The sequence below is a fragment of the Lepidochelys kempii genome, chromosome 6 (genome assembly GCF_965140265.1).
Source record: "Lepidochelys kempii isolate rLepKem1 chromosome 6, rLepKem1.hap2, whole genome shotgun sequence".
Lineage (NCBI taxonomy): Eukaryota > Metazoa > Chordata > Testudines > Cheloniidae > Lepidochelys > Lepidochelys kempii.
Window position 1 is genome coordinate 96317266 of NC_133261.1, and position 14328 is coordinate 96331593.

At 40.8% G+C, this 14328-nt stretch overlaps 1 protein-coding gene across 1 annotated transcript in view; it reads right to left on the minus strand.

Annotated features, from left to right (window-relative positions):
• Positions 1-5437: 5437 nt before the first annotated feature.
• Positions 5438-14328, minus strand: part of STON2 (stonin 2) — an 86660-nt gene continuing 77769 nt past the window's right edge. Inside the window, exons 5-6 of the mRNA XM_073349345.1 lie at positions 12587-12789; positions 5438-10531 (exon numbers count right to left, since the gene is read on the minus strand). Of these exons, the coding sequence (XP_073205446.1) occupies positions 10448-10531; positions 12587-12789 (287 nt within the window). The 3' untranslated portion in view covers positions 5438-10447. The remainder of the gene's footprint in view (positions 10532-12586; positions 12790-14328) is intronic.

Genomic DNA, 14328 nt, shown 5'->3' on the forward strand with positions numbered 1-14328 from the left:
AGTATCTGGTCCTTACTTATTTAAATGTAACTTACACCTTCTCTTACACATCACCTTTGAATTTGTGTGTCTGCCACATGTGTCTGCCACAAGGACCTTGCCAGATGAGTCAGGATTCCTCATGTGCTAAATCTAGACTAAAGTTTGTGGTCCTGTCATCACTCAAGTTTAATTGATTTCCAGTTAACTCAAGTTAACTAAAATCTTTGTAAATGCTAGTTTAGACACTCCATAATTGTTTGTGTTCTGGAACGCTTAGACCCGCATTTACAAATGTGTTAGCCACACTACAGAGTGTTAGCTAATTGACTTATGATCTGCTAGAATTATTAGTTTCCCCAGGCATGCGTCCATATATAGAATCATATGATCAAAGAAGATTAGGGTTGGAAGAGACCTCAGGAGGTCATCTAGTCCAACCCCCTGCTCAAAAGAGGAGAAACCCAACTAAATCACGTCATCATAGGGTCTGGTTCTCATTTACATTGCTCTGGCCGTACAAAGGGACCTTAAAGGGGGCAGTAACTAAGAATAAACCTTCCATGGGGGGCTTTCTGGCATAAGGACTCTTCATTAATCCTCCTCCTTGCTTCAGGATAGACTGTATGTCAGGGGAAGGCCAAGGAAGGGGAAAGAGAGCGAGAGCATGTAGTGAGAACATGCTGCATGCACACCACAGTATCACTATTCTGGGCTTCCCAAGGCACACAGGAGACCCTGGGATACAGATCATAAATCAGAGCAGCCTAAGTTACATTAAGGTCTGGGCAGGTACAGGCTGTTCCAAAATAATGGTAGTGCAAAGGCAGATTAAAGTCACTTTTTTATCTCCGCCCCCACAGGCTGCATGCTGGGCCTCCTGAACTTCTTTGTGAGGGGAGGAGAAAATCTTACCACAGTTTCCTTTCTTTTCAATAAATGCCTTGGCATTTGTCTGGCTGCTGGAAACCTTGTCACCTGTATTGCCTTGATGTTCTGTTCAGTAGAAAATAACTCTGAGGTATTAGTAGTGCCTTTACCTGAACTGCATTCATTTCCATCACTGATATCCCAGGCAGCATCTAAATGTGTATGCGTACATTGGGCCTGGCTTGGCTGCATTCAGTGTTTTAACTGCTGCCTGCCAGAGGACCAGAAGGTTAACATCTTATATGTGAAGCAGCAGAAGTTGCCTTTAAAACGGGAAGTGATAATGTCTCTGCCTGCATCATTCAACCAGTTGTATGAAACCAAGGTTGGCCAAAGCATGTCCCTTTGCCCAATGCTAAAGCCACCTGACTGTGGAAGTGAGGCTGGAGGACACGGCCATGTGACAATTATGAAGAATCACAGAAAGAGTCACTTTCTTCCAATCCTGAATAAGAACCTTATTAGAATAAGCACAACAGCATTATTTTTCAAGGTACTGTACTCACTCTGTACTTCTCTGTAAAGTGTCTGCCTAGAACTTTCCCCAGCACCCTCCTGCCTAGCTTTCTGCTACCAATTTAAAGAAACAATACATGTGTCCTTATAGACACAACATGTCCCAACATGCAAATCTCATCTTGATGTCAACAGAGACTGCTAAGGAGCAGAGACCTCCAAGGCCAATGAGCAGAGACATTCAGAGAGTAAAGAATGCGAAGGCCACTGCAAATTTTATAAAGTCTGCTGGGGACCTTGCGGGGAAAATATGATCTTGTGGCTAAAGGACACAGCTGAGAATCAGTAGATGTGGCTTCAAGTCAGGACGCACACTTGTCAAGAACAATTAGGAAAATGCAATCAGATGTGATTTACCACTGATGTATCAAACTGACATATTATGGGATTGTCTTGTTCAATTACCTCCAACTTTAAATAAAAATGAAGCTCTTCTCTAGGCAGCAAATCATACACAAAAGATTTCTCTACTAATAACGGGAAGCTAGTTACAACCTTCACTGTGGCTTCATAACAATACCATTTCTTTTCCACATTGAGGGAATGTCAGTTTTAGAATCTGGCCACAAGGTGTCAGGAGGAGATCTCAGATGGATAGTTCAGAAACAAACCATGCCCAGTACAGGAATGAATTTGTTTCTAATATATATTGTAGCATTCCTACCAGGACCTATGACCAAATGATCTCAACCATTTTATCTAGTAAGGATAACCTTCTCATTATGGCTGTTAGTGTAACCCAAATTTAATGCCCACTTTTGAAAATTTGGGCCCAGTTGACATTCAAGGTCTCACAGAGGACCAAATTCTGCACTAATGTATACTTCCTGAAACCCCATCAAAGGGTGCAAAATCATCTTAGAATTTGGCTCACTGAGTAAGTGGTAGGTTGAAGATTAGAATCCCAACACACAGTCTCATGCTCAGGAGCAATTCCTTGGTCCCCCAGGGTAACACACACAAAATAAAAACACATTTAAACGCTGTTACTCTAATTTTCTTTTCCCTTTGCTAATTAGTACTCAGTCTCCAAACCCATTCTATACAACACAGAGATAAACTCCCCTGAATCTGGAAACCCTCAAAGTTGGATCTGGGTCTATCTAAAATATCTTTTAGGGATGTTATCACTGTAGTATCCGAGAATCAGTCTTGACTATGTGGTGCAGGTCCAACTCCATACTGGTATACAAATCCTCAAGTTTGTTGTAGTTTTTGCCCTGAATTTTCACTTGCTTTGTCCTTCATTCCCAGTGTCAATCCCTGAGTGACAGGCAGATTCTGCAGCTCCTTCAGTCACATTTTCCAGGGCACTCAGTCTCTGGCCTGGTCATAGGACTTTGTGAAACAATATCAAATTTCTCTGATGAGATTATAACCTCAAAGTATGTTAGTCTCTAAGGTGCCAGAAGTACTCCTTTTCTTTTTTCAAAGTATGCTGGCATGTTTTCCTCTTCTTTACTCCCCTGCCACCACAAACCCCCTAAATCACTCTCTCAGAACAGCTTTCCCAACTACCATGAAAACTTGGGGTTCCAACATTTATTTTCTCCTCCTGTGAAAAAGATAGCTAGCCGCCTGGGAAAAAAAAGGTTTTATTCCTGCTTTCGGCAGTCTGATTCAAACAAAACTTTTTCAAAAGGCAGGGAGACAGACAAGTAGGAAGCCATATTTGTCCTGTTAAGATCAATTCACATTAAGGTTGAAAGTCAACATTAGTTTTCTTGTCTGCAGTTTTGATTTCTCCTGCAGTGGATCTACTGCTCTGGGCAGAAGTCAGAACTCATGGGTATTTCTGTCAAGTCTGGAGAGAGAATTCATTTGTGTTATGTTATTTATTTTTTTAACCAGAGCATTCTCCCTGTTGGTATAGTTGACAAACTGACCATGCCCTAACAAGTCTCTACCTCCATAGAGGCAAGTGGATGTTTCCTCTGTGAGAGAGGAATCTTTTGCAAAGGATTTCTCCTCAAAAATTGCTTTTCACTGTCTTATGCCTTTGGCAATTTTCAACTTCTCCTTCCAGTTCGACCTACAGCTGGAAGAGAGTCATCACAGAAGCTCTTTAGGGAGGGCTGTTGGTTCTGCTAGTCTAGCAGTAGATTCCCAGCCCTTATGTCATTGGCTGCAGCAGTTGCGAGGCCCCTGAAGCACTAAAGGTCTCTGAACCCTCCTCCACATCCAGAAAAGAAATTTTGCATTTGTGCATCCCAGTATTCCTGCGGTGCTTATCGCTCCATTTTAACATACCAGGGCATCTGCAGCCAATGGCATACCTGCCTCCTGCTTTGCTGCACCACAGATTGGGATTGCATAAGGCTATTTTTGCACCTGATAATTGAAACCTTGCCAGCAATTACCACATTTAAACATGGCAATGGCTATTAGAGACTTATAGCAGTTTCCCTGACCAGTAGACAGTGGTATTTTTCTGAGAATGATGCTAGTCAAATCATGCTAAGACAAATCTCCTAGACACAGGACTGCAGCTTGGATTTAACAGGGGTCCAAGACAAGATGCTGGAATTTAGCTTTTGATCCTTTTCTGTTCTTTATCTTATTCAGAATCTTAAATAGCTGAGGCAGGTGATGTGGCCAGGATCCAGGGAACTAGGATTACTGATAATGGTATAGCTTTTTTTGTACTCCCTCACCAGCTATGGACTTCACTGCTCCACTCCGGTTACATATAGGCTCCTGCCTGGACACATGATGTGATGATGCTCTTGTATAAATATGTCCAGTACGGTGATATTTCAGCATGTCTCAACTGTCTATTAAAAGCTCTGTTACAGGGGCCTATTACTCCCTATGCTTCCCACTGCCTCATCTAAAACTGTCCACACATTTCTAATTGTGAGTCTCTCTCTCTCTCTTTTATTATTGTTCCTGCGTGTTACTAGGATGCCATGCTTACCTGTCCATGTCCAATGCCAACCATCTGACCCAAAACTACCACTTCCAACTGTCTTTGTAACTCTAAATAAATAAGTAAACTGCCATTCCAACTGCCATGGAACTTTCTGATTCCAACGTTCCGTCTTGTTGCCTGCTAACGGGACTTCATCTAATGGCTTGTTTGCTGCTTGAAGAGCAGCTGTGCAGAATCATTCCACATGTGGTTCTATTGCACTACACTAGAAAATCATTGATTTAATCCCCCCCAATTTTACCACAGCATACTTGGAGGAACTGGGAAGGATGACAACAAATCTGCCTTGTGGCTGAACAGCCCTTACGAGGGAAGACTAGTTTTCTTTGGCTTATAAAACAGCCAAGGTCTTCAGTCTGATGTAGGAAGTACCTGGAATGAGAGGCAGCCAGGGGCACCAGCTGCAGTGACCTTGGCAGAAGCTGCAGAGCACTCAACTGATACGGCTTCTCCAAATTTGGAAAAATCCCAAGAATTATGGCAGAGGCCTTTGTAAACAGGACTTTACTCTCAATTACAGCTTCAAATGTTCTGATTAAGGCACTCCTTTCCTCCATGCCTTCCCTCCAGTCTTCCTCATGTCACTTAAAAATATGCTGGGGACTGGATAGGCAGATGCTGCCCTCATGTTTATTTATGCCCTTGCTACTTATAGGGGCTAGAAATTCCTGGAGCCCACTGTGTGGGAAATGGCAATCTGATATTGACTCATTTGCAGCTTCTAAATTAGAGATGGAAAAGACCTACTTAGAACAGGTCAGCCGGTCCTGATTGCACCCACAAATGCAGGATTCTCCCGTATATCATTACAGCTTTGTGCATCCATTAAAAGGCTCAAGTGATACATCGCCTAGCATTTCCCTTGGATACTATCCCACAGTTTAACCAATCTCATTGATTATTCAGCTGAAATATTCCCTTTCTTTGTATCACCCCATTATTTCCAGGTTATGTTGCCTCTTGTACCTCTCAAAACAGTTCTCCTAGAAGGAGCCCTTGGTTGATAGCACAGTGTGCTGAGAGCAGCAGGATATGGAAGATACAGGACACAACTTCAATTTCACGATCAAAATGTGAGGATTTTGTTTTGTGTTTACATTTATTTAACAGCTTTCCCACAGTTCAAACAAAAATTATATCCCACTCCAGAGCTGCTAAAAAAAACCCAACATCACAACATAATTAAACCACCTCTACAGAGTTAGCCAGTGTGTAGACTTTCTTATTTTACAAAACAAAAAGAGAGGAACATGTTACAAAATAATCAGATCAGTCCATCACAATAGTGCAAGAGGTTATGAACTGTGTGGATGGATGAGGCAAAAGGAAGGTTAGGAACAACTGAAATTTTGTTGTCCCAGAAGGCTTCAAGGCTCACAGCAGGTTGCTTTAGGCTAAATGGCAGCAGATGGTGTATATTTCTTCAACAACTGATCAGTGACTTCCATTAATTCCTAGACTGATGAAAACCATGTAGGCTAAATCTGTAAAAGCTGACCTAGGCGGTGTCATCTTTTAAAATCTGCCAACCCCCAGAATAAAGGTAACACATCAGGGCCAAGTGCCATTGTATGCTAAGTGCCACTGAAATCAATGAGAGTTTCCTGCAAGCGACTGACAGAGTAATTGGGCTCCAGAGATGGACGTTACTGGTTCTGGTGCCCCTTCTTTCACTTTCAGGACCTTTTGCAATGAAACTGATCCTTTCATCAGTAGTGAGATAATCAGGAGGGACTCTTGGCAGCTCGTGAGTCAAGAGGACGTGGCTCCTCTAACTCTTGGACCGTCTTGTCAAGTAGGTATTCCAGGCAACTCCCTGCCAGAAGATAATGTATGTCACAATGACATGATATCTCAGCACTGCTCAGATGACAGCATGCAGTGAAGAGCCCTATAATTTCCCCAGTCTTTAGTGAGGATTATCATTTTAATCTTGAATAATTTTCAAATGCAGCAGGTATCATCAATCTGTTGGAGTATTTTTCAGATGAATTTGCCTTTTTTTCTTTGTTCTTATCAGCAAAATATCTAGAGTTATTAAATATAATATGTATCAGTAAGAGGAGTTTAGCTTTAAGGGGAAGACTTTAGTCCAATCACTCTGATCAAATGTTGTCTGTTTCTCTAAAACGTGGTGTGGATTTTCCCCAAAAAAACATTACCAACCACACTGCACCCCAAGTACCACTACTCTCCAAAAATGAAACTGAAAAAGAAAACAGGAGGGTCAGAGTGGAAATAGCTTCAGGAAATAAATGTACAGGTGCACGGAAGGCACTTTTTTTGCATGTTGCACTCCAGAACTATAAGCACTTCAAAGGGCAGAGACTGTGTCACTCACAAAGGGTGTACCTAATGGAAGGCATTTAAAGGGACCTCTTCCTAGAGGCGGAATAACTATTCCTATCATACAAACCTCTTGCATCTAAATCCTTTCTGCTGTTCTAAAGTCTGATGAAATTTTTGATTCCCGCCCCCAACCAGTACTTTATCCTAATTACTGCTGTGTGCCATGTAAATGGAGAACATGGTCCATGCATAACTGCACACTAGCAGAAAGAATGAGATCGAAAGACAGACTGCCATTGAGGAAAGCTGACACTGGCCACATCACCCAAGGACAGCGTAGCCCTCTGAAGGCACTAAAGGCCAGATGTTCAAGTGCTCAACCGTCAGGCATGGGGCTAGATTTTAAAGAGTTCCCACCATCTAGAAGCCCCCCCAATTTGCAACACTTATAGCCAGATTTTCAAAAAAGCCCAGCACCCAATGCTCTTTTGAAAATCTGGTCATTTATTCTGGTGCCTAATAGGGAGGCAAGTTGCTCTGAAAATCTGGCCTTGATAGTTGGTACTGAACTTTGGAAAATCCGACTGCATAAATATAAAAGTATCAAGGATGCTCTGCAGAAATCAAAAGGGGATTAAAATAGTTTTTCAAGAACAGACGACCCAATTTCATCCACTGAACTCCAATTGGCTTCTGAGGAGCTACTCCTGAGTTATACTGGTATGAGTGAGATCAGAATCAGTCTCATAGTGTTATTTTCATTAACTTATTTTGAATTAAAAAGAGAGAGCAAGAGGGACAGAAATGAAGCAACAACAGAAACCTCTGAGTCTCCATCATCCCGTTTGTTGGAAAGGATCTGTCCTGTGGCTGGACTGCCATACACGTTAAACTTCTTAAAATAAAATAGAGAAGGGGAAGTGTGTTTGAGTTCCCTCACTGTTTAAGGCATGTCATATCTTGTTGCTTAATTATTTCTTATATTTAACTGTCACTAGGATGCATTTCCAAATCTTCAGAGGTTGGGAAAAGCATGCAAAAGTTCATATACTGATCTAAGCTAGCCAAACGTCTTGGGTCTGCAAATCTGGGCTAGAAATTTAATAAGAACAGCCTCTTTCACATGAGCTTTCTGATAGTTCCTCAATAACATCCTGAGAACACATTCACTTCTTGTATTTTGTTACTTCTCTTCTTGTGCCTTATCAGAAACTAGGATGACTAGATAGCAAGTGTGAAAAATCAGGACAGGGGGCATGGGGTAATAGGCACCTATATAAGGCAAAGCCCCGAATATCTGAACTGTCCCTATAAAATCAGGACATCTGGTCACCCTACCAGAAACTGGTGTTCTAGAGGCAACAGTGAAAATAGAAAATAAGGGGAACAAAAGTTATGTAAACTTTTTTGAACAACAGTTTGTTTTGAGTTTTGGAACAGTGGGAGGAAATTCTTATTTTATACAGAGATGGATCTGAGCCACAAATTCAAGTTCCTAGCCAGCCCATTGTAAAGGGTCAATCAAGAAATTTGGATCTGGGTTCAGATTTTGAATTTTTCTTCACCCCAGAGTCAGGGGCTGTTTGGATGGTTCAGGCACAACTCTCTAACTTTATGCAACCCTATGTCATAAATACTTAGCACTTCAACAGTGCTTTTTATCCACAGCTCCCAAAATGCTTTACGAAGGTGGGTATGAGTGTTCCCATTTACAGATAGATCCTGCAAATACTTACTATGAAATGAAGTGCCTGGAGCTGTCCCTTGGGCTTCACGAGGACTACCTGCAGTTGAAAGCTCCGTGCCCAGTAATAAGTCTTTGAAGGATTGGGCCCTGAAATATTTTTTTGAAATGTGCTTTTGCCATAGATGCTGTAGCCTTATTGCTGCCTAAAGAAAAAGATGAGCCTTTCTTTTTTAATTTTGATTTAAAAGGACATCATCAGATTACTGTAGGCTTAACATTTAGGTGTATATAAAAAGAGGGCCTTAAAAGGGGTCTCATGATTTTTTAAAAATTTTAATTAAAACAATTTTTAGTCCAAATGTAAATAATCCAGTGTGGCATTTGGAACCTGAACACAGCAACACTGTTCATGGAAGTCACAGTGAAAGTAACCAGGAACCAAAATGAAAGTCTATTTGTCATGACCCACACGGAGTGAAATGCAATATGTAAAAAACACACAAATAATGAAAAATAAATTTAGAATTTTAAAAGTCTCTCTGTTTTAATGAATTAGCATGTTGTTAATAATACCATAAGGATTTTTTAAAATGTATATTTAAGTCAACAGTATCCCTTTAAAAAGATAAATGGTTTAACAAATTACAATTCTTTTATCAAAAACTATTACTTTTGGGCAGGGGAGCAAACAGGTCAGATACACAACTGTAAAAATTAGGTATTGTAAACATTTTACAACTCAACTGCAATGTGTATTGAGTGAGTGATTTTGCCTTCTACAGTCTAGTCTAGGAAAAAGATAAGGGGGGGACTTGCTACTATTTTCAGCTAAGAGGAGGTTTCTTTAGTTCACTGTGATAGAAGTGTTTTTAGAGGTTTTTAGTCCCAGTTAGTGTGTGATTTAAAAGATAATTGTGTCTACAGTACACACATTTGTTACACTGTAGGCTTTCTTGAAACAAGAAGTACTGTTAGGATGGAATCTGAAAGCAACATTGTATTGCAAGGACAGGAACACACAGCATTTACTTCTTATAATGCCTTCCAAAGTATCCTGAACATAAGATCCTCCTGTCCAAACAACATGAACCAGTAATCAGTCTACTTAACCATTCAGGAAAATGTTAAAATAAAATCTATTTCCCTCAGATATCTTTCTAGGCAGGAATGGTCTAATCTCAGTAATGCCCCTTCTCTACCCCTGCTATACACTGCACACTTTCTATTACAAGCAGCTGTCACATGTTCAGTCAAGCTAATGGCATAAACCTGACCAGCAAGTGAAAACCTTAAAAACAAATTAATTTTTCTCATGACTAGTCAAGATCCTATTAAAATGTGCATTACTTTAGTGTTCTGGTTTAGAGGATGAGAGAAGAAAAGGTGACTGGGAAGAGTCAGATAATCATCTATATTATTTGTTGTTTATTTCATAGATTCATGGTCAGAAGGGACCATTATGATCATCTAGTCTGACCTCCTGCACAAGGCAGGCTACAGAATCTCACCCACCCATTTCCTTGGCATTCACTATGTTCTGGATGCAGGGAAATTTTTACTCTGTAGACTATTTCATAAAAGAAAGATCTTTTCACGTACCACTTTTCCCCTTGCTGTTCCCCAGTTCCCCCAATGCTTAGCTCTCAAAAGGTTTTATTCTGCAGATCACAAGGAAAGGCTCTGCTGATGACCAAACCACCAGCTTACAAGAAAACATTCAAATGATAGGAGAAGACTGTAAGCGAGGTCAGGGTTGCTTTTTGTTTTGGCTGCAGTTGTCGACATAACATACTTCAGTGCATAAAGGTAAATGGTGAAGAAGCAGAAATGAAGGCAGGCTTGAATGTAGTGTAAGTCTTTCTGTCAATACACTGGATGAATTTAAAATGTTCCAGCAAATCCCTAAGGTCTTCTAAACAAACTGTCAACGAACCTCCTGCCAAAATACAGATCATAATGAGCCAGGAAACTCAAGACACAGTCACACTGAAGAGCATTTTTTAAAAAAGTACTGCTTTGTACTTCTTACAGCTGAAGCTAGGTGTTGCAGTTCTCTTTAGCTGGATCTGTTGACATTACTGCTCCTCCCACGGGTCTTGCAGACAAGTCTTCCTTCACTGCACAGCACATTCCCTGGCATTTTCAATTTCTGCTCCCTTCAGATCAAGATTCAAGTTCTTTTTTTGTTCTATTTCCACCTGACAAGAAAAAAAAAACCAGGGGGAACATCTGTATTGAAAAAGGAAGGAAAAGAACAAGAAGCTCTAACCAGCTTCTGATTTTATGTTCTCCTCAGGACACAAACTTTTGGATTATCGCAGAGGCTGGGAAATTACTTGCTCTCACAGGTTATAATTAGATATGGGATGAGGAAGGGACTCTGGATCTGGATTAGGTTTAGTACAGGGTTTTCAATTTCAGGTTTGAGGTCACATGAGGGCTAGAGTTTAGAGATTAAACAATGCTTTAATCTTTTCAGCAGATCTCAGTCATTTCATCCAAACGGACAGCAATTTTGTAACATTTTTCACAACTTGGGATCAAAATGTCATGAAAAGAACTGTCCGTGAGTGACTCTGAATACAGTCAAACTGATACTGGTATCATCCCCCTTCTGGTTTTAGATCCAAACCCATCATCTAAAATTGCAGAAGCTGACTTTGATCATAAAATCTGAAGCCAAGCCACCCTGAAATTCAAAGGGGTTTAGATTAGAGATTCTTGTTTTGATCATATCTGATATTGTTAATTAATAACTGCTAATTAGTAACTGTATTTCTAAATAGCACCAATCTACAACAGTATCCCAGAAATTTTACAATGAAACATATACATCTTAACACATTAAAAACATTCAAGAGTAAAATAAAAACAATTCAGATCCATCTGTGTATAAACACTCAATCTCTGTCTAGTCATAAATAAAGTCATGCTGGGCTGAACACCCTTGGGAGAAAAAAGCCCTTTTAAAACATGTTTGAAAACCTAATTCTGTGGCACACCACAGCCTACTCTCTAAGTATTTCTGATTTACCAAACACTGTAGTATCTGGGCACCAGCAAAATGATGTAAAACAACAGTAAAGTCCTGGATGCTCAAGACTCTAGCTGTCCATTCCCTTAGGTTCTCAGAAGTAGTGATGATAGAGACCAGTAGCTTTCTACTCCGTCTTGGCTTATTACGGGCAGAGCTGGTAGCACCACCTTAGTTAAGGTTGTCCAACATTTTCCATTATAGAACCCTATTTTCCGCTGCTTGCAACTTTGCCTAAATGTAACCATTTTGTCTGAAATCTTACATGCCAAGTATCTGCCTCAGGCTGAATTTGTTTTAGAAAATTTCAGCAAAAATGGTTAAATTTTTTTCATTTCTGAAAACAAGGTTATAGAAAAATATGTTGTTTTGCCCATAACAAGAAGTCTTACAGCCATTTAACGGGGAAGCTCTAGTCCCTCCCTACTTTGAAACAAAGACAAACAGATTCTGTCTCTATAGGTCAGTGGTTATGGCAGTTGCCTGGGATGTGGAAAACCTAGGTTCAATTCTGGAATCTCTCCTAGTTTTGACCAGAAATTCCATCCTGGACCCATGAAAACTTCCAGACGAAAGATGTGTCAAAACTGGTACATTTCTACAAAAAGTTGTGGTTTTGACAAATCTGCCCCGTTCTCCCCACCCCACCCCGCCAAAGAAAAAATAAAGTGTTGAGAAATTCCCGATCAACTATACTTAGGTGCCAAAATACCTTCAAAAATCTGGCCTTTAGGAGCCTAAGTCTCATTGAAAGTCATTTCTAAAACAGGACTTAGGCATTTTTGAAGATTTTACCCTACATCTTTAGCTGGTGCAAACTGGTGTAGTTCCACTGAAACAAGTAGAGCTATGCTGATTTATGCCAGCTCAGAAATTAGCCCATCACAATTTAAAAGTACTGAAATATTTACTTCTAAAGAGAATACCTGCAAAATTGCTGAAGCTAGAAAGAAAGGTGTGTACTACTCCTACAGAAAAGCATGAAGAAACCCCGTGTCGCTCAACAGTTACTTGTTTGGCAGTGATGGATACAGGAATTCAAAGTGCGATGAGTTAGGGTTGTCTAAGCACAGGGCCGGGAGTCAAGAGTTCTGCTCCCATCTCTGACTCTGTGTCACCTTGATAAATCATCTCTTTCACCAGCATTAAATACATCTAAAGAAAAATGAATCATGCAATAGCTATGCTAGCCACAGTGACTGCCAGCTGCCCACTTTACCTTGTAACTATAGTGTGCTGAATAGTTAACCCATTTCCTGACATCAGTCTTGTCCTCTACAGAAATGGACCGAACAGTGGCTTTGGACGCCGAAGTGGTGGGCATGTCAAACTCCACGTCTACATAGCGGACGAAACTGGAAGGCACTTCCTGGTCAGAGCCAAGCTCCAGGTGGCAAAAGAAGCAGTGGGGATGGCCGGAAGCTGGGAATAGAGAAGGTGAAACTTAAAACTGTTGTGAGGATCAACGAGGGCAACACCTACAAAGAAGCATCTTAAAATAGGAGTAAACAGAGAATCTGCTAGAGTAATTTATGAGCTCATAATAGCTACATTGCAGCTGCAGCTTCCAGAGATGACTAAAGTAAACAAGCTGCAGGGATGATAGTTGATCATTCTAGACTGGCTTCAGTGAATGAGAATTCTGGGTATAAACCAGTCACCACAGGGATCAGGAAGGAATTCTCCAACCTATTTCCATGTACAGCACTGGTGTACTGAAGGCAGTTTTTTACTTCCTCTGATGCATCAGGTATTGGGCACAGCCAAAGGCAGGATCTTGCAGTACACAGTCCAATGATGTCTTTCATCTGAGGATCACATCACACTTTCAGCTAGGTATTATAACCATTTTATAGATAGGAAAATAAAATAAAAAAAATTAAATGATTTCTTTAAGGTCACACAGCAAGTCAATGGCAAAGCTAGGAACAGAACCCAGGAATTCCAACTTCTAGTTCATTATTCCATCCCCTTACACAATACTCACTCCTTAAAAAGGGCAATGTAAGTGATAGTTTAAAATTGCAGTGATCTGTGAGCATTATGTTTTGTTTTTTGTCCCCTTTGCCCTGTTGGAAAGCTGTGTGCTCTAGTCATTAGAGCACAGGCTGACCATCAGGACATATGGGTTCTATTCCTGGCTGTCATCAACTCATTGTGACCTTGGGCAAGTCACTTAACCTATTCGTGCCTCAATTTTTCCTTCTGCAAAATGAGGATAGTATCTTTCAAAAGCGCTTTGAGAACCTTGGCTGAAGGGTGTTAGATCAATCCTATGCATGATTATTATCCTTACATTTTGTCTAAGTAAAACAAATCCGTGCATGACACAACAAGGCTCTGGCCATCTGGTTGTGCATGATGATATTTAATTTCTGACTATCCATTTTGCAGTCACTATGGGAGCATTTGCCTTTTATACAAGTTAGCAAGATGCACACTGAGAAGCTAAAAAGGAATGCAGGAGGTTGGGTTTGGGAAGTAAGAGTGGAAAGAAGCCTGTAAGCCCTCCACATGGAGCAGAATGGGAGTACCATACATGATGGGCTTGCAGGATTGGGCCCTGGAAGACCAGCAGTACCCAAACAATGAGCACACCCAGAGTTCATTCCAAAATATCCAGCCCCCTGAGCCTGCAAAGCAAGGCAGGGTCTCTTCAAAGATAGTACTAACTCTTAGCATTGACAGGGTGAAATTCACCCCTGTGCAGAGAGCCAGCACTAGACAACGCCTAAGCACCTCTGAGTCCCACTTCAGCCCTCAAAATAGAGCTTAAATGGGATTTATAGGCCTTGTGCAAGTGCTTCTTCAGAGGGGTGAATTTCATCAGCAGAACACTTGGTATTTTCAAAGCACTTCACAAACACTACTCAAATCATGCACAAAGGCTTCCTAATGAAGTTTAAGGTCAACGCTGCTTCTGGTCAGGCCAGAAATAATAATATTATTATTAATAACAAA